The sequence below is a fragment of the Prunus mume genome, linkage group LG4 (assembly GCF_029339155.1).
Source record: "Prunus mume cultivar Tortuosa linkage group LG4, ASM2933915v1, whole genome shotgun sequence".
NCBI classification, from domain to species: Eukaryota; Viridiplantae; Streptophyta; class Magnoliopsida; order Rosales; family Rosaceae; genus Prunus; species Prunus mume.
Genome location: NC_142701.1, coordinates 16,716,915 through 16,735,669, shown reverse-complemented (window position 1 = coordinate 16,735,669; position 18,755 = coordinate 16,716,915). Strand labels below are relative to the sequence as shown.

The 18,755-nt window shown below is 37.4% G+C and overlaps 4 protein-coding genes across 5 annotated transcripts; 2 read left to right on the top strand and 2 right to left on the bottom strand.

Moving 5' to 3' along the window:
* Positions 1-70: 70 nt before the first annotated feature.
* Positions 71-7,066, bottom strand: SUVH4 (histone-lysine N-methyltransferase, H3 lysine-9 specific SUVH4-like protein). 2 transcript variants are annotated; one of them, XM_008233015.3, is made up of 15 exons: positions 6,375-7,066; positions 6,168-6,278; positions 6,000-6,068; positions 5,199-5,253; positions 4,899-5,008; positions 4,454-4,630; positions 3,622-3,720; positions 3,350-3,448; positions 2,872-2,921; positions 2,690-2,778; positions 2,130-2,289; positions 1,893-1,998; positions 1,590-1,772; positions 812-1,039; positions 71-417 (listed from the first exon to the last, which is right to left on the bottom strand). In XM_008233015.3, exons 1-15 carry the CDS (start codon positions 6,756-6,758, stop codon positions 304-306), a joined length of 2,034 nt encoding a protein of 677 aa, XP_008231237.1. In that variant the 5' UTR covers positions 6,759-7,066; the 3' UTR covers positions 71-303. The 2 variants fall into 2 exon arrangements, with proteins under 2 accessions (XP_008231237.1, XP_088905683.1); XM_089049557.1 differs by lacking the exon at positions 3,622-3,720 and having other exon boundaries at positions 6,375-7,044.
* Positions 7,067-12,003: 4,937 nt separating this feature from the next.
* Positions 12,004-13,818, top strand: CCB1 (cofactor assembly of complex C). Its single transcript, XM_008233014.2, has 4 exons — positions 12,004-12,453; positions 12,599-12,717; positions 13,145-13,297; positions 13,443-13,818. The coding sequence occupies exons 1-4, from the start codon at positions 12,034-12,036 to the stop codon at positions 13,630-13,632; spliced, it is 882 nt and encodes a 293-aa protein (XP_008231236.2). The 5' UTR covers positions 12,004-12,033; the 3' UTR covers positions 13,633-13,818.
* A 190-nt stretch (positions 13,819-14,008) lies between these two features.
* On the bottom strand, positions 14,009-15,990 carry LOC103330432 (cytochrome b-c1 complex subunit Rieske-4, mitochondrial-like). The gene is made up of 2 exons (XM_008233013.2): positions 15,646-15,990; positions 14,009-14,965 (listed from the first exon to the last, which is right to left on the bottom strand). Exons 1-2 carry the CDS (start codon positions 15,818-15,820, stop codon positions 14,322-14,324), a joined length of 819 nt encoding a protein of 272 aa, XP_008231235.1. The 5' UTR covers positions 15,821-15,990; the 3' UTR covers positions 14,009-14,321.
* A 265-nt stretch (positions 15,991-16,255) lies between these two features.
* On the top strand, positions 16,256-17,168 carry ATMAK3 (Acyl-CoA N-acyltransferases (NAT) superfamily protein). Its single transcript, XM_008233012.3, has 2 exons — positions 16,256-16,716; positions 16,848-17,168. The coding sequence occupies exons 1-2, from the start codon at positions 16,276-16,278 to the stop codon at positions 17,046-17,048; spliced, it is 642 nt and encodes a 213-aa protein (XP_008231234.2). The 5' UTR covers positions 16,256-16,275; the 3' UTR covers positions 17,049-17,168.
* Positions 17,169-18,755: the final 1,587 nt, after the last annotated feature.

The following is an 18,755-nucleotide window of genomic DNA, read 5'->3' as shown; positions in this document are numbered from 1 at the left end:
CAATTGTAATATATATATATATATATGAGAGAGAGAGAGAGAGAGAGAGAGAGAGAGAGAATGTGCAAGGTTTCTTGTTTTTTTATCAAAATATTGCCATATAATTTTCTCTCTTCACATCTGAGTTACAAAATCAGTCTTTGTTTGAACTGTGCCTATTCTGTGCATTTGAAGCGTAACCTCCCAGAGAAGGATAGAGGTTAGATCAGTTGATGGAATTACAAATAGATACAACAAACATATAACAGGTAGTTGCAAAAAAAAAAAAAAAAAAAAGAGCGGTTCATTTGGAGTGTTTATCACCTAGAATAAGCGTTTCCTGCAACCTGTGGCTCCACAATGGCAGAACATCTGTTTTACTTTCCCATCTGGACCCAAGACACTATCAAGGGCGTAGCCATAGTCATATGTGAGCTCCTATCATAAATCAAAACAAACAAACAAACAAAATGTCAGCTACTCCAAAATTTAGATTAATATCCAAGTACTGGCCCTCCAGTAAAGTCCAACAAGAAGCAGAAATTTAAGCCCGTGGAGCAGATAGCAAAATCATATCATGAATAATTCCCTAAAAGCAGCAATCAGTCGATGGCGGTTCTGATACAGACAACGAACATCCACTTCATCAGAGTGACTTTCACATGGAATTCAAATCTTTAAGACATTGAACATTGTTCACTATTAAGTTTATAAGCACTCCGCTTATTTACTTCAAAAAAAAAAATTACCAGCCTTTTTATCATGGAATATTGTCGCACACTAGATTGATTGATGATGAAATTGACAATCAGAGAGAGAGAGAGAAAGAGACCTGCAAAGGAGGTATATTGTCTGCTGCAAACAGCATTATTCGAGCTAGTTTTATGTCATGGTGTGAACTCAACACACACTGGACAAACAGATTAGGCTCACAACTGTGATTTATAAATCTGGCAATATTTCCGGTGGAACCTGCATCAATGCAGAAATCTGGCACGCTCTGATCATCAGGTCTCTCCAGTGAATTAACTGCTGGTAAGCATACAGCTTGTGATCGCCTCTGTCAAAAAGATAAATGAGACGAACTGCTCTGGAGTGCCACTGAGCGCAATAAAGATACTCATAATGACAAATGACGAAACATATCATATGAAATGACAGAGTGAGAGTGTATTGATCAGATGTTACACAAACATCTGCTTCCTCTGAGAGATCCACATGGACATTCAGGTGACGAAGTGGTATAGAAAACCAGATGTGTGCAGTGTTCAGTCTCGAAATAGTCCTAAGTTCCTAACTAAGAAATGGTCTCTCATTGTTCGGCTACTTTTCACTTTCAAGTGTTCTATCAAATATAAAAACAAAATAAAAAATGAAAACCACCAACAACATCTCTTTGTATATAATAGAACAAGAATTTATCTTAAGAGACAAATGATTCTTACATGCAAAAGTCAAGTAGGTGATTCAGTTTACATGCATCAGATTTAAAAGTTATCAAAATAATGACATGATCTTTTATGGAACATAAATAGCTACAGAGAGACTCCAAACTGGCAATGACAAGGCATATCACATTGCAAAGATGAATACAGCTTCAGTGACAATACCTCTCTTCCATCAAGACCCTTCATCGTTTGCAAGCAATCAATGTCAAAAATGTAATAATTCTCCGAGGCATTATCTACATCTTCCGTCCTCCTAAGTATTCCAATGTACTCGCAGACCGGAGCCCCAGAAGGTATAAAATCCCATGATCTAACAGCCCACCCTTTCATTGGCGTACGGAAAACCTGTTGACACCCATCATTCAGAACCTTCATATTTTAAACATGTACCACTTTGACACAAATCTGTAATCAAGTGTCTCTGTTTCCAAATGACCAAAAAAAAAGTAACATGGACAGCATCACCTCAAATCGATATTTCAGCCCTCTCTGAGAAGTACGATTGACACAAGCAGGTCCACAACCGCATTTGGGGCCACATTCAAACACTACATCCTTGGCTTCAATTAATCTGGAAGATACAACAAAAACAAGAGTACCATCAAGTAAGAAGATAAACTAATAAAATCGGCCAAAATTATTATAGGCGTTTAATATCAAAATTTCATGTAGAAACAGCAGCATGTTTGATGCATGGCTCACCTGCCACCATCACGCTGCACATATGGAAAGTCAGAGCCATTAAGCATGGTGCATGCACAAGTCTTGGGATCCATGCAAGTTCCTTTGCAATTGCATCCAGTGGCATCTGTGGGAAGCTTCACATTTTGCGCAATTTGCATAGACTTACAATACATGAAACCTAAAATTTTAAGAATTTAAGACCAGATTATTGTACTCACCATAATATAGAACTTAATCATACATAAAATCATTCATGTGACTGCTTGAACAAATTGAAGGAGACCAAAAATCTATGAAAAACTTCAACCGCCACAGATAGTAAGAAGACACGGTCGTGTATGTAATAGAAATGAGATGATTAATGAGATTGTAAAAAAATAACAAACAAAAATACACAGAAAAAAAAAACTGTGATTGACCAGTCAATGATGACTCTGAGGGAATTAAAAAAAATTCCAATGCGCATTGTATGTCCAAGGCATCGCAAACATTCTAAAATTTGATAGTAATTGCCCATATTTACTCTTTGATCCCAAAAGTAATAACACTAATGATGATATCGAGCGTCAACAACTTGCCTGTGGGTGCAACAGGTGGATCGTCAACCAAATTGGTAGCCGGAATGGGAACATCCTCTTGACCCCCACTAATGTCCTCGCACACCAACCTTAGCCAATAAAACAATAGAATGTAATTACACTTTCAATTTGCAATTCAGTTTAAAAGTCATTAACATTTTAATTGTTTTTTCTTCATATACCCGCGTATTTCTGAAAGAGACTGCGGTACACGCCCATTAATAAATTGAACCTGTCACAGGAGTTAAGAATCATATTAAAGAAAGAAAAAAGAATCTCCCATAAACAGTCGCTCACTAGTTAAGCATGCAAAGGTATGCCAAAATGAAAATGAGATGTGATTTAGGATCTGAAAAGAGGAACTAACATATATTGCAATACCCAGAGAAAGATATATAAGAAATAAGACTTGGTTAGCTCTAATAATCTCTTCTGCATCATGAGTTTTCAAAAGAGATATATTTCCAGAAAATACACTAATCCACTATAATAAACCTATAAATGGCAGCATATGAAAAAAAATAGACTATATGATGAAACAAACTAGTTCCTCCTTCTATAACTAATATGACAAACTGGAACACTAACACAAGATTTTCTACATAAGATTCAACTAAAAATCATCACAAATATGGCCTGGAATGATTTTCTATATGTAACCTGGTTTGTGGTCAACGCTGGCTGTCCATCAGCCCGTCTAAGACGATACTTAAACACAGTAAATCCAGAAATACCCTTCTCTGCCCAATACTGAACAACCTGTAAAATGATAATAAAAACGAACAGATAAATCTACCAGCTCAATTATTAAAGTGAATAAATCCAGCAGAATACCAATAAACATCCAGTAACTAAGATATTCAAAGTGAAAGCAATAGTTTGTTGACATCATAGGAAGTAAATCTCAAAGAACATGCTTCAGATGATTTTACCTTGTACAAGCCATCATAAGTGTAAAGTTTGCCACAGTAACTACTTTTACATTCATGGCCACGAACTACTCTAACAAGTACACATTGCTCCACACAATTCTGCAATTTGTGAGAATATATGAAATTCTTAGATAACACTTCGACACCCACACCTATAAACATGTGTTTGTGGTCATTCATTGAGACCTATACAGGAGATAAGAAAACTAATATATGGCAAAACCAGTTTAAAATAGGAAGTACAAATGTGACCAAAGATCATTTAAAACTAAGTGTCTCGTATATGCAAGTGTACCCATCCTTCCTTTCTTGACTCTTAATTTCTTAAGCTGATTTCTTAGGAGGGGAGGGGAGGAAGCTCAAGGCTAGACTTTTGCAAAATAAATCAATTTTGAATTAAGATATTATTCATCTGTGGATGCATTGCAAAGTTTTTTATCAGGCAAAAACAAGAGCCCCCAGTGAACAAAAACTATGCATATGCATATACGAGTCCTTCTCTAATAAGGACCTTCAATAAGGATGTTAAACAAGGTCATCTTTGTCAACGGTTCTATGATAATGAAGATAATCAAATTGCTAATTCAAAGTTGGCTGAAAAAGGGACAGTCCACATCACTGGATCATCTCTGATCTGACAGTATTTTTATTCCTTAGTGTTGGTAAACGCATGGGAAATCAAGAATTGAAGCAATTCTAATACCTATGTGACAGTAAACACATGGAAGTCAATAACTGGAATAATTCCAATGCTCATTCCATGCAAGTAAACATGCCAATCCAACTAGCAAACAAAGATTAAAGTAGAAACTAGAAGACTTTGACTACACACCTTGAGCGCCAAATTACCACGTTCCAGAACTTGGTCTTGAATTTGACGCTTATCACCTGTTAAATTATGGCCACCTTGACCAGTATACACAACATCCTCAGCATTATCCAAATCATCCTCATACATGCCTGATATGACAATGGCCACTGCAAGTGGGAATGTATAGTTACTGTACTCCTGCATTATTAACAAGGGGAAACCTGAAGTTGCCTTTTGATTTCTTCAATTAGACTAGAACATCATAAAAGAGAGAAAAAAAAAAGGACTAACATCAATCCCTTCGGACTATTTAGTATATTGGACCACCAATCACATTAAGGACAACTCCCCCCCACCCCGCTAACAACAAAACACGAATAAAGAAATAAGTATCTGAGTTATAATAAAGAAAACTGCAGTTTTCATTATTAAGTGTCTGAGTCCGAAGAGAAAAAGGATGCATTACCCCTTTACTGTAGGATTGCCCCATATAATCTATCCCATTCAGCCAATGGCTGTGGAAACCAACAGCAACCATTTCAGCCCGAGAATAGAACTGATGCCCAACATCAATACCTGCCATCCAGGGAAATTTCAGCACCCGCAAATTAAAAGCTTTGAAAACAATAATCAAACGTATATATTTCTTAATCAAAGTTATCATCTCATAAACATATCAAAATAATACCAAAATGTATTTCAGTCTACAAAACCCAACAAAAGCACATGGCATATGGTCAAAATTAACCAAGTGAGAGCCACAAACCTGGAATGCTTCCAATTCTTTTAGTGCCACGCAAAATTTCTTTGTTCTCCAACATCTGCTAGACATTTTTAGTTTGAAGCCAGATACAAACAGGAGCAGATTACATCAGACCTTGTATCCACAAATACTAATCAACACATTCCCATCAGGAACATCAATTTTTAAATTGTTAACACAAACTTTATTAATAAAGAAAAGGTACAAGCAGGATAGCCGAACAAGATGTCCACCAAAACCAGGTTAGGCTAAAAACACATTACATTCAAATCAAAGCTTTCCTCCAATCAATAAGAATCACTAAAAGGAAACTCTCTAAAATGTTTACACAAAGATGCCCAAGAGAAGCTAAAAACTTAATTATATCCCGAAGTAAATCCACCTCCTCCTCCTTGCCCTCGTACAACCTCTTATTACTTTCCAACTGAGCAGGAACATCATTGGATCTTAGTACCCAAAAAAAAAAAAAAAAAATCATATGGATAGCAGTTTGCAAACCAATAGAAAATAGTCGTATCACAACCACTGACACCAGCATTGATATACTTTTGAATACCTAAGAACAGTACTTCAGCATCTCCTTACAAAACAGATGTAATTTGAACTGCATTTGTAGCTTTAAATCACCTTAAGATACACATATTTATCTTTGGAAAGGCTAAATATGGCATAAAAATTCGTCTGAATTCAAAATATGACATTACGAAAACACAAAGGAAATATCATATATAAATATGATAAAGTGGGGAAAACAACACAAGGCAATGCATGCCAAGCTTCATGAGAGGCAAGATGTTTACTTGCCTTAGTTAATGCCTTCAAATCAGGTCGTTTTGCTTTTCCCACCTTTGCGTCTGGCGAGGAAGCCTCTTTCTGCAGAAATTTATTCATTAGGGAAACATATTAAGGACCGATTTGATTAATCTCAAGACCACAGGAATGTTAAGCACAGAGTATTAAACAGAAACTGACCTTAGAATTTTTTGAAGATTTCGAGGCTTTCTTTGAAGATTTTGAGGCTTTCTTTGAAGATGCGGAGGCTTTATTATCAGCTTCCACTTTTCTGCACCTCTTCTCCTCTTCCTATGAATAACAATAAACAAACATTAGACATTGGACATTTCACATTTGAACATGAAAATAGGGTGATAGCTGAGCTCAAGCCTCAAGAGGACAAACCTGTACGAAATATAGATAGTGTTTGTTGAACAACCTCAGGGTCTCTTTGACCTTAACGTGGTCACTCTTCTCGACCAAAGGATCAGAGGGTTTGCCGGTTCCACCTTCTAAAGCGCCGTTAGAACTAGCCTCCTGGGCCTCATTTTCTGCATGGGACCTTCTTCTACCATAAACATTGGCTCTTTTGCTAAGGCCACCTCCTTCTCTGTCTCCATCTTCGTGTTCATCAAGTAGTTGCACTCTGCGACGGACCAGGAGTTCCTTTTGGGGTCTCGGTTTCCCCTGAAGCCGAGAACTGGCCCTCCTCGGCGGAGGCGATGAAATCTCAGCGTCTGCGTCTGCTTGAGCATCTATGGAGCTCTGAACCAACGATTGGACAACCATTTTCCACCCTTGCAAATGTCTGGTGGTTTTAGGGTTTTTCAGAAACTGCAAGACACAAACAAATAAAATATACAAAAAATGTTGGGAGGCCTGGCTTGGGAGCAGAGAGAGAGAAAAGAGTGTGTGTGGATGTGTGTGGGTGGGTGGGTGGGTGTATTTGTGGTTCTCTCTTGCGTCACTGTGGACTGTTGAGTGCTGGTATTGAAGGAGTACGGACGGGCCCTTATTCCCGCGCTCGCCTCTTCATCTCTCTCTCCATTTCCTTTCCTCCCTCTTCCTCCCTCACTCGCTTTCACTTTTTGAGGCTTGAGCGCTCCTCAGATTTGGTTTTGGCCTTTCCGAGGGTGGAAGGGTATGCTAGTAAAAACCAGACAGCCATTTCCGGTTTTAGATATATTTTTATTTCGTAATGTAAATTTTTGGACACATTCCTACTTGTAAATTGGTTTTTGGTAAAAGAAAAATACGAAATCAACCTCTCTCGGAAAAAGGAAAGGAAATGAGATTACCAAATCAACCCTATAATAGTATTTTTGCTCACTTTAACCTAAGGTGTACCATCATCATCCATATTCTCAACATTTGACACGTATCTAAAAACATAACAATGGTTCCACAAATATAAAGTAAATAATTAATTATAGTTATATGCTTATGGACACGTATCAAATGTTGAGAATTATAATGAGGATATTCATTTGATAAAAGTGGTGAGCAAAAATATTTCCTACAAATACACCTCCACTTTTTCTTCAACTATCTCAAATCATATTTAGGGCACACTTTCTATGTAAGAGAGTTAGGATTAAGGGGTGTAGTAGAAACTCATATTTATCTCATATCAAAAACCCTGAAAATGTTAATACTTAACAAAAATATTAGAACACCACAATTTAATACAATGAGGAAATAGTATTAAAAATAATAATTTAATAAAACAAATTACATTTAAGTAATCTAGGAAAAATATTTACTGCCAATTACACCCACATCCCTCTCCCACTACATCCATATTCTTCCTTTTTTTTATGTCTATATATTACACTAATTAAATAATATTTATATAATAATACAATTTAAAAAAAACTGTCAAAAGTAATCTATATACATAGAATGGTAAAACATTCAAAATACTAAAAAATGCCCTTGGTTAATGCAAACATTAAGAATTCAAATTATTAATTAAATGAGGATAACATGGTAAATTCAAAAAATTTCATATTAAAAAAATTAAAATTAAAAGAAAAAATCAAATAATGGATCTTATTTTTATGGAGCATAACTACCAATTATCTTTTTTAATTTTAAAATAAATTAAATTAAATTAAAAAGGCATGTCGCAGGCGCGGAAGCCCCGTGTGGAGGGGCTAATTTTTCTAAAATGAAATGTACATGCAAAAGATAAGAAGAAGACAAAATCAATTAGCACATGCATGAGGCTAGTATATATAAAGACTGAGGCATCACACTGTGAAATATTATCTTAAGAAAAAAAAATCATAGATTAACTAATACAACAATTTAATACAACAAGGGTAAAAGTTGGTGGCATACACTTAGAGCATCTCCAAAGCTATTGAATAGGCTATTGAATGCCCACATCAAAAAAACTTTATTCAATAGCCTCTTCAACTTCAGTCATCAAAGTTACAACATCTTTCTCTCTCTTCGGGACTTGTAAGTTGACTTTGGCTCTTCAAACATTTAATTTTACTTTGGAAAAACAAAACCTACCTAAAAAATGTTTAAAACGTGCATTTTTTCTTTTCATATAATAAATACATAGAGATTTTTCATCTTTTTTTTCTTGATATTTTTCATTCTTTTTAATGGTATTACATTAAGGCCCCGTTTGGTTCATGGAATGAATTTGAGGGAAATCATTTCCCATGTCATTGTCATTCCCTCAGGAAGGGGAATGGATTCCTTTCTCACGTTAGTAATGTTGGGAAAGTAACCAGGAAATATCACTTTATTTCCTTTCCCATGTTTGTTTTGAGTAGGAATGAAAAACAAAGTTTATATAAATTTTCAATTATATGCATATTAAATCAAATAAAAAAATAATGCATTTAATGATATATTGTAATTCTAAATTTTTAATAGGGATAAAATGGTCATAAAAAATATGTATGTAATGTTAGCTCATTTTCCCAAACTTTCTCATGAGGAGGGAAAACAAAACCTAAGTTGAGAGGATGACTTCACTTTCCCACTACTTTCCCATGAGCCAGACAATGATTTCCCATACCTAGACTTACCAAACATGGGAAAGTAATTGATTTCCCATTCCCAAGTCTCATTTCCCATGAACCAAACAGGGCCTAATTGAAATGACAAGTTTGTTGAAGCAAATATTATTCAAGTAGCAAATAAGGCTTTTCAAATTGTCATGTAAGTCAACAAACATCAAAAGTTTTATTTGCTACTAATGTTGAAGATGCTCTTAATAAATTAGGGTCAAAGTTAGTGGCTGTAGGGTTTTTTTATTCCAAAGAACTGACGAATGGGCTTGGGCTGCGAAAAGAGAAACCGGTGAAATCGCCTGTGTATGAGTTCAAGGATCAGGCCCCAAGAGTGTTTCAAAAGGTAGCTGAGCCTTAGGAAACACTTTGGTCTTCTTCACCAATGAAATCAACAGTCGCTTACAGATAAATTTGTGACTTAGCATGAGAAGTTTATGACATGGGAGCTGAGCACTTACGAGTTTAGCATGAGAAAGAGAAGGCTTGGGTTTCCTATGAGGAACAAATGCTTGAAGTAATGATTTCGCGAGGATTTGCTGAGGGAGAAAGAGAGAGAGAGAAAGGAAAAGTAGGTGGTTTGAGCATATTTCTAGCAGCTTGACAAAGCTTCAAGCTCTGGGCGATTTGACAGAAGAGAAAATGAGAAGCAATGGAAGAACAAAGCTTGAAATCGAAGGGTTCCAGAGATGAGAGATGATGCTTACTCTTTCTGGATGTGGGTTTTGAGATAGAGAAAAGAGGAAGATGGAAGAACTAGGCATGAAATTGAAGGGTTCTAGAGGGGATGCTTGCCTTCGATGAATTCTCATGGTTGCTGGGAGGTTTGCAGCAACCAAGTTGAGTTGTTTTTGCTGGGTAGGAAGTGGCTCCCTTTATAGGCGTTGGAAACCTTAATTTTGTCAAGTCTCCCTCCCCCTTTTCCTCACTTTCTTCAATTTATCTTGTTTGGTGAAATTTCCCTAGCTTGAACCCATAGGCACACAACTTTTTGGGGTTCCAAGGTCCTTAGGCAGCTGGACTTCTCCATGTGGGTGAAGAGCTACCCACTTTTGCTTCTTGTTTTCTCACCAAAGCTTGAAGAGGAAAGAATGGGTAAGGGTGCTTGGTCAAAAAGGTGATCAGCACATGGGTTTGCTTGGTTTTGGTGGTTTGGCTGTGATATGGTTTTAAAGAGATGCATGACGTTGGATATTTTATAAGGTGCTGGACTGTTTTGTTTCCAGCGACTTATGAGTTTGCTCAAGTTGCTGGAAACATCTTATTTGATCAAGGTGCTAGATATTTTGGCTGATGTGGGATTTTTCCAAGTGTTTACAAGCCATTGGATATTTTCCTAAGCTATTGGGCCACTCCTTATCTCTCAGACTTACCCATATGTTTGGGCTCAAGAAATGGGCTCGAGTTTTGGTACTTCCAAGCCCCAAAACTTCCAGTTCTTTGCCCATCAATAGCCTCGTGAATGCTCATAACCATCTATACCACAACCCGCTCAACAAGCCCCAGGCATTCGCGTGGCTTGGGCCCACTTAAGCTTGTAGCGTGGCGTGTTGCTTGTTTGCTTGGCGTGGCATGTGTGCAAGCGCATCAACTTTCACGTGCCCAAATCGGGTTTTTTCTTGGTAAGGTATCACATTAGGCCTGTAATATATTTGGGCCTAGCCTTGGATTTTTTGAGCCTCAACAGTGGCATACGCTTATACTACCATTACTCACTCATTCAATGAGAATGAGCCACATGTACATTTTGCTAACTTTTTGAATTTTGAATTGAAAAAATAAAGAGAAGACTATCATTGAATGAGAAAATCTACAATTATGTTCTCTCATTTTTAGTTAATATTTAGCTAAAAACACACAAAAGCTATTTTAGAAGCTCTATATAAAATTTGAACTTCAACCATACTCTCTAATATAGGGAGTAATAAATACTATAATTATTTTTTAATTTAATATAATTGGTCAATCTCTATAAAAATATAATAAAAAATAAATAAATAACATGAATTAAAAGTTTAAAATATGCATAAAACAACGCATGATTAAATTATAGGTATTCACTAGGAGGAGTTCTTTTTTTCTCCTCAAATTTTGAGCATTCACAATGGACTCCCCAAACCTTTAATTAATATTGCCTATTTTTTATATGATTTATTATTATTATTATCGAGATTGACCATTTACATTGAATTAAAAAAAATTATAGCATTTATGACTCCCTAAACTAGAGAGTATGATTGAAGTTCAAATCTTATAGAGAACTCATAAAATAGCTTTTGTGTGTTTTAAACTAAATTTTAACTAAAAAAACAGAGAGCATGATTGTAGATGCTCTTAAAAGTTCATAAGGTCTCTCTATTTTAAAAGGTGGATAGGGAGCATGGTTGAAGTTGTATTTTTCGAATTCCTCTATAAAATTTGTCTAATGAGGTGGTTTAAAGAGTCTATTACGGATGTTCTGAGATATGCAAAACTATTTTATTTTCAATTGTGGCATATAAACGATTGTTTAAACTATTCTAAATAAATCTAATCTACAAAAAACGGAATTCGAATTTATATAAAATAGAAAGAACTTACTACCTTAGATCGACTAACCTAATCCAGATTTACCTGTTTGTTTGGTGTTTTAAACACTAGTTTAGTAGTTTGGGCGTCATGTTTCCACAAAACGAGGATTTTATTTAGTATTTAGTACCAGTAACTTGCCTCAACGATTTATGTTGGTGATTTGCCAGTAGGCCCAACGCCACGCCGGAGCATATAATTTGCTTTGATTGTATTGTATTGTCTTGTCTGAGATGGGTACAAGACAACAACGCAATGCTGTCGTTCTTCAAAGCCAATTATCCAATTGGTTGGGTAGCCATCAGTCTATCACATTCACATGTGATTGAAATTTTGAATTTGGACTTGTTGGAGTTGGACCTCAAGGCCCATGGCCTCCTCGGGCCTTAGCTAGTAAACAGTAAACTCAATCAATTCCAGTATTTTATCTCTATCTCTGTCTCTGTGTGTGTGTGGAGCGACCAATGGCAGCTAAGGTGTTATCGTCCCCTCCACACCCACAGCTAAACCCAAATCCTCACAGTTATCCATCATCTCGTCCTCTGAAAACACTCCAGGTCAAAGCCACGAGAGATGTAGCCCAGAAGCAGAAGCAGCCATGGCGGCTGCTGAGTCAAGTTTCCTCAAGAACAAGAGCCAACAAGAAGAGACAGCTGCAGGTTGTTGGTGCCTTGAGCTCCTCCCTCCACGACTGCGAGTCTCTTGTTACTTCCTCCCTACTAGTCTTACTGCAGGAACCACCATCATCTTCATCATCATCATTGTTTGTGGTTGCTGCAGACAGCGTGGGTTATTCCTTGGCCAGTTACTACACTTCCTTGGGTCTCTTCGTCCTCTCTGTTCCAGGCCTTTGGTCCCTCATCAAACGTTCTGTTAAATCCAAGGTACGCCATTTCCGCTGCAATTTCAGTTTTTACATCAATTATTATATTATATTATATATGTGCCTGAACCATCAATTTTTCCACTTAAACCAAACCAAACCATCATGGACTTGGGCTGATGCTGAGCCTGAAATATGCGTTTCAGGTTGTGCAGAAGACATTTATAGGTGAAGAGAAGAAGGCACCGAGTCAGGTCGCAGGTGAAATTTTGTCATTCTTCACTCGCAACAATTTTGTGGTCACTGATAGAGGAGAGACCATCACGTAAGCCTCCCACCTTATCCTCCTCCTCCTTAATTATTTCTCTCTCAACTCTCATACATACTAATACTATTACTAAGATCACTATCTATGGCTATCTTATCTTATCTATGGAATATTGAATAATGATATCAGTAATTAATTATATATAGTCTCCTCCTCCTGTCCTGATGAGTTGATACAGAACAACAGAACATACTCATTGCATTTTAGTTCCAATCCTGAGTCGCATGAAGATGATTCTGAACGCCAGCTGTGTTTGGAACTGGAGGAGGCTGCCTGCCTGCCTGCAACTAAGATAGATAGATGGTTAAATTTGTTGTTGTTTGCTTGCTAATTAAGGAGGAGTTGTGTACTAACATGACATCTGTGGGTGCGATTTTCGTACATCTATTGATATGCTCAATTTTTCTGTTGATCTTGAATGAAGGTTTGAAGGCATGATGGTTCCAAGTCGAGGCCAAGCTGCATTGCTTACTTTCTGCACCTGCGTCAGCCTGGCAAGCGTAGCTCTTGTCCTTACAATAACTGTTCCAGATGTCGGCAATAATTGGTTTTGGATCACCACCTTAAGTCCCTTGGCGTAAGTGCAGCAGCAGCAGTCACCCACCCACTCTTCCTCGTCTCTCGCTTTTTTTCTTCATACAATGCTTTTGGTTTTGGTTTTGGCTAAGGAATTCTGTGTCAAATCTCTCGCATCTAACGTTCCCTTTTAAAAATGAAAACAGGGGAGCATATTACTGGAAACGGGCATCCAGAAAGGAGCAGATCAAGGTCAAAATGATGGTCATAGATGACGACAGTGCACAGTCAGAGATCATCGTTCAAGGGGATGACCAGCAAGTAGAGCAAATGAGAAAGGAGCTTCAACTCAGTGAGAAAGGCATGGTGTATGTTAAGGGCATATTCGAGAGATAATAACCGCGTGGCTCAGGCTCGGGCTCAGAGAGGAAGACTACTACTAGAAAGGAAATGAGGCTCTTCTTCTATTGGCTTGGATCCTAATTTAAAGATTTTGAGATGTATACACAATCATAAAATTTAACCAATTATATAGCTGTGAGCTACTACTATACTACTATATTTATTCAGTTGGATTACAAATTCTGTCATGCACATAGTGAGGGAAAAATTGAAACCCCTCTATCCCTACAGGCTTTTAGGAGTCGCCAAAATTATGGTACAAACATCTCTATCAATATCCTCAGATCAGATCCCCAACCCCTAATGCTATAAATGAACGAGACAGAGAGCGCCGTAATGCAATTTGGTAACAATAATAAGCCTCAACATATAACTAAATAAAGTTTCCTCGATTCATAAATAACCAAATAAATAAATAAAAACATCCTCAGCTTGGCAAAGTTTCAAACTTTCGATACAGTTCATGCTCAGCAAAGGCCAAGGCAACTTATTGAGAATCCATAGCAACACCCAGCAAGAGTTAAATATCCCAGTTACATAATATTTCCAGACATCCCAAAGGGGGAAGAGGGCAAAAACAAAAATGTCTGTAACAAATCTTCGACATTATCTGATTAAATTACGAGAAAAAAAAACCTTATCCCAGAAACAACCGGTTCGCTAGAGAACAACCCCGAGGTTTTTTAACCAATCAATAACTTGTTCTCATCCAAGAAGGTATATGTGGGTACCTCCAAGTTGTATGGTGCTGGTCCCTTGCGGATCCTTCCAGAAACATCATAGTGGGAACCATGGCATGGGCAAAACCATCCACCAAAGTCACCAGCATTTGGCAAGGGAATGCAACCCAGATGTGTGCAGACCCCAACAACAATAAGCCATTCTGGGTTTTTCACCCTCTCAGCATCTTGCTGGGGATCACGAAGAGAATTAACATCTACACTATTTGCCAGCTTGATATCATCGTCAGTTCGGCGCCTGATGAAGACTGGCTTTCCACGCCACTTCACAGTCACAGTTGCACCTGGTTCTATGCTGGAGAGATCAACCTCGAGCGAGGCCATGGCAAGAACATCCTTACTGGCTGACATGCTTAGCACAAACTTGAGGACAAGCAGACGAATCAGAGAAGCATAGACAAACCTACCACCTGTGAGGACAAAGTAGGCAAATGCCCGCTTGCTGGGGTCACCTGGAGGGTAACGCTCATGGTTGTAATCATCATAAACTATCTTTGAAGTAGGATTCTTAACAGCTGCCACAGTTGGAGGAACATCTGGAACTAAGTTGTTGTCCTTTGATGGGGTCAATGAATCAGAAGCAAAACCTGAAGCAACCAATTCATTCAGAACAAGAGCAATATGACATAGAAAGCCATGTATTATATGTATGGTTTAAAATAGACTTAAATCATTACTTAAAGAAGTAAATTTTAGAACAGCTATTAAAGACTTCAAATAGCCACTAACATTCAGACTGGAACTTGATGCTTCATGACCTTTTTTCTTGGTCTTCCTGTTCTTTTATTTTTTATTCTCTTTTCCAATACGTAACTTGCAACTTCAAGATCAAAAGACCAATATACATTATTATTTGTGAAGGCATGCACCTCTTCCAGAAAGAAAGCTAGAAGATACTCTACATAATTTCAAAGTTCATTCTCTTATTAAACACAAGTTTGACAAACAACCAACATCAAAATAAGGCAACCTAAACTCTAACGAATCAATCCATTATAGGTAGCAAATTATATTCAGAATCCATGGGAGCTAAACATAAACTAACATATTTATTGTTCAGCTCAGAAAGATTGCACATATGATACAAACACAAACGCAAGCACAATATCAAGCTCAAAACACAATTGCACATTCTCGGAAGCCAGACTATCGAAAAGCCCAAAAGGAAGTGATAAAATTTTGATGAATTCCTAGATAGATATTATGGGGGAAACCCTAAATAAGCATTTGCCAAGAAATAGGGAAGAGGAATGAGGGAAACCCTAACCTCTGGAAGGAAGATAGAAGTCAGTGGTGAAATAGATGGATCTGAGGTCATCGGAGGAGTCACGGCCGTCGATGAGATTCCGAGACAGGACAGAGGAGGATGCGGTGGCGGCCTGATTGGGCCTCCATGGCGACGCAGACACAGAACAGAGCCTCCTCGCCGCAACCCTCAACATCTTCTTCTTCTTTTTCTTATTAATTTTATTATTATTAATATTCTGATTCTGGGTTAAGGTTTACTAGCCTTGCGCTGCGAAATGGTCGTGTTTGGGTTAGCCCAACAAATGCAGCGACTACTGTGGAGAGAGATACAGAGAGAGAGGGATAGGGATAAAATAGGCAAACCAAAATTTCCCAGGCGATGGGATTGTAGGAAAATGGGGGAAATGAAATGACCGTGTGGTCGATTTATTTGGCAGGTGGCCCTGATTTTGGCACGTCATCATCACATTTACTCCGTTTTTTTGTTTTGTTTTGTTTTTGGGCTCAAGTATATTTCTGATTTAATAATTACTTTGAAGACTTGGATTGGGCCGAGTCATCCTAAAAGCAAAGCGTGAGAGATAGAGGTTTGGGCTCAATTCAAATCCCTGATTGTCACTCCGTCGTCGAGGACTTTTGAGCAAACAAAATGCAAAGCATCACAGAAAAAAGAGTAACAGAGAGAGAGAGAATGGAAGTGGAAGGAAATAGGGGGAACGAAGAAGAAAGCGACATCATCATCGGAGGTGGTGGGAAAGTAAATTTATCGGCATCGGAGATAGAGTATGTGAGCTACGAAGGAGAAGATCATCTGCCGCTGATAATGGGGCTGGTGGACCAAGAACTGAGCGAACCATACTCCATCTTCACGTACAGGTACTTCGTGTATCTGTGGCCGCAGCTGTGTTTTCTGGCATTCCACAGAGGCAAATGCGTGGGGACGGTGGTGTGCAAGATGGGGGAGCATCGCAACACATACAGAGGCTACATCGCCATGCTCGTTGTCATCAAGCCCTACAGAGGAAAAGGCATTGCTACCCAACTAGTTACCAGATCTATTCAAGTCATGATGGAATCAGGCTGTGAAGAGGTACGTCGTGGTCTGCCTGTTCTTTTCTTTTTTTGTGTGTAATTAATTTCATAATCTGTTCTTGAGAAATTGGGGCTTAGGGTTTTCCGCTAGGAATTTAACGAACGAACGAATGAATGAATGTGATTCAGGTAACACTAGAAGCAGAAGTGACAAATAAAGGAGCACTGGCGTTGTATGGGCGCCTTGGATTTATCAGGGCAAAAAGGCTTTTCCGGTACTACCTGAACGGGGTTGATGCTTTCCGTCTCAAGCTGCTGTTTCCCCCCCGCCCAGACTTACGCTCCCAGTCCCAGTCCTCCCCACCTTTACATTACAATTTACATGAATGACCCTGGATTCAGTTTTGACCCATCAGGATAAGCTCCTTCCTTTCTTTCTTTCTTGTGTTCTATTTACTTGTTCTGGAATTCTCTATCTTCATTACTACTAGTACCATTTCACTTCTTTAATCCTTTTCCAAATAATTCTTTTCGTTTCTTTTTTTAATTGTCTTTTCTTATGTCTTTGCTAAGTGATAAGCTAGATTAACCAATTGCTTGCTACTTGATCAAACAATTCAAAGCTTGAGGACCAAGTTTAGGTTTACAAGGGCAAGGAAACGAAGGTTATATTATTATTAGCAAGACCTAACATAGGTTGCTCATCTCATCTCGTGCAATGCCATTCAACAACAAACACCCTGAAAAAGCTCCAAATCCTCTGCTGCTGTGATGTCGAAGGGTTGTAAAGAATGATCAACCTGCATTATTACATCAGATCAGATGCTAGGATTAGATCTTAATCACAGCAAAACTATAATTTGTTTCTATAGTCTCTTTCTTGATCCTCTGCTTAGGAAGGGTATTTCCCTGTACTTATCATCACATCATCCCTGTTCCCTTGACATTCATGGAATTTGTTCACTCAAATCTTCAATCAACCACTCTTCTTTAACACATAATAATGTACCTTAAAAAATCCAAATTCCCTTCCCACCATCAAGAATAAAAGATAAATTTCTTAAGTTTGTGATTAGTGACTCAAATTTTACAGTCCCAGTGCATATTTTTCGACACCAGAATTATCAATATAAGGGTAACATGAGAAGATATTAAATACAAGAAGCATTATATGATACATAAAATAATAAAAGAAATTGATCCCAAAAATAAAATAAAAGAAAAGGAAGTTGTGAAATCCAATTGCTTACGAATATGATACATAGAATAATGATATTAATATATCGTACATATCATTTTATTTTTTAACCATTAAATGGGGTCCATGTCTCTCAAAAAAAAAGAGGAAGAGTTAACATACATATATAAAACGTTTACTTGAGGGCCAAAAGTCCACGGGGTCCAACCAAAGACCACCAATTCCAAACCTTGCCGTCAAGTTCCTAGTTGTGTTTTGACGGCAACTCGAACGGCTCGCTCTCACTGTCGGCAGCCAAGCCGAACCCCAAAAAGCATCAAAATCCGAATCATTGTTAATTTGTTCGTTTTCTGATTAAAAAAATGTACGTTTCTTTCATTTTTGGTGCATAAATATAAAAATCCTTTTTACTTTTTTAGATGAGGCAACAAAAAAATTTCCCAATTTTATTTGCAAAGTTTGATAAATAAAAAAAAGGTGAACTAACTTGCTAATAATTCGTTTAGGTGTGGAATTTAAATTTAAATTTGGTAATGACTATATATAATCGGAGGGTCACTCTAGTCATTTGCATAATCCATGCTATTTATATTTTAACAGAATAATTGAAAATGTTATGAAGTCACATTGGGTTGGTTACAAGAGAAGTAATTAATTTATAATTTACTCAAATATGTCTAAAAAAAAAATCTCTTAATAATATTTACAACTCACACCAACACGAGTTACTTCACACATTTACTTAAGATCCAAAGTTTCTAACACATATTTATCTAACGTATTCATACTCATTTATTTCCTTAGCTTTACTATTATGCCTCTTCATAATATAATGTTAAAGGGGTTAAATTGTTAATCTAAACCATTAGGGGATGAATTGTTAATATGTATAACTTACA

Bases quoted from the DNA above. Each gene is read 5' to 3' on its own strand.
- LOC103330432 (XM_008233013.2), bottom strand. From the start codon at position 15,820: ATGTTGAGGGTTGCGGCGAGGAGGCTCTGTTCTGTGTCTGCGTCGCCA. The intron at 14,966-15,645 runs GTTAGGGTTTCC...TGGTTGCTTCAG, and splicing joins CTTCTATCTTCCTTCCAGAG to GTTTTGCTTCTGATTCATTG.
- ATMAK3 (XM_008233012.3), top strand. From the start codon at position 16,276: ATGCAAAGCATCACAGAAAAAAGAGTAACAGAGAGAGAGAGAATGGAA. The intron at 16,717-16,847 runs GTACGTCGTGGT...AATGTGATTCAG, and splicing joins TGGAATCAGGCTGTGAAGAG to GTAACACTAGAAGCAGAAGT.
- CCB1 (XM_008233014.2), top strand. From the start codon at position 12,034: ATGGCAGCTAAGGTGTTATCGTCCCCTCCACACCCACAGCTAAACCCA. The intron at 12,454-12,598 runs GTACGCCATTTC...TATGCGTTTCAG, and splicing joins AACGTTCTGTTAAATCCAAG to GTTGTGCAGAAGACATTTAT. The intron at 12,718-13,144 runs GTAAGCCTCCCA...TCTTGAATGAAG, and splicing joins GATAGAGGAGAGACCATCAC to GTTTGAAGGCATGATGGTTC.
- SUVH4 (XM_008233015.3), bottom strand. From the start codon at position 6,758: ATGGTTGTCCAATCGTTGGTTCAGAGCTCCATAGATGCTCAAGCAGAC. The intron at 1,999-2,129 runs GTGAGCCATGCA...TGTATCTTCCAG, and splicing joins GTGCAGCGTGATGGTGGCAG to ATTAATTGAAGCCAAGGATG. The intron at 1,040-1,589 runs GTATTGTCACTG...TCTTTTTGACAG, and splicing joins AGGGTCTTGATGGAAGAGAG to AGGCGATCACAAGCTGTATG.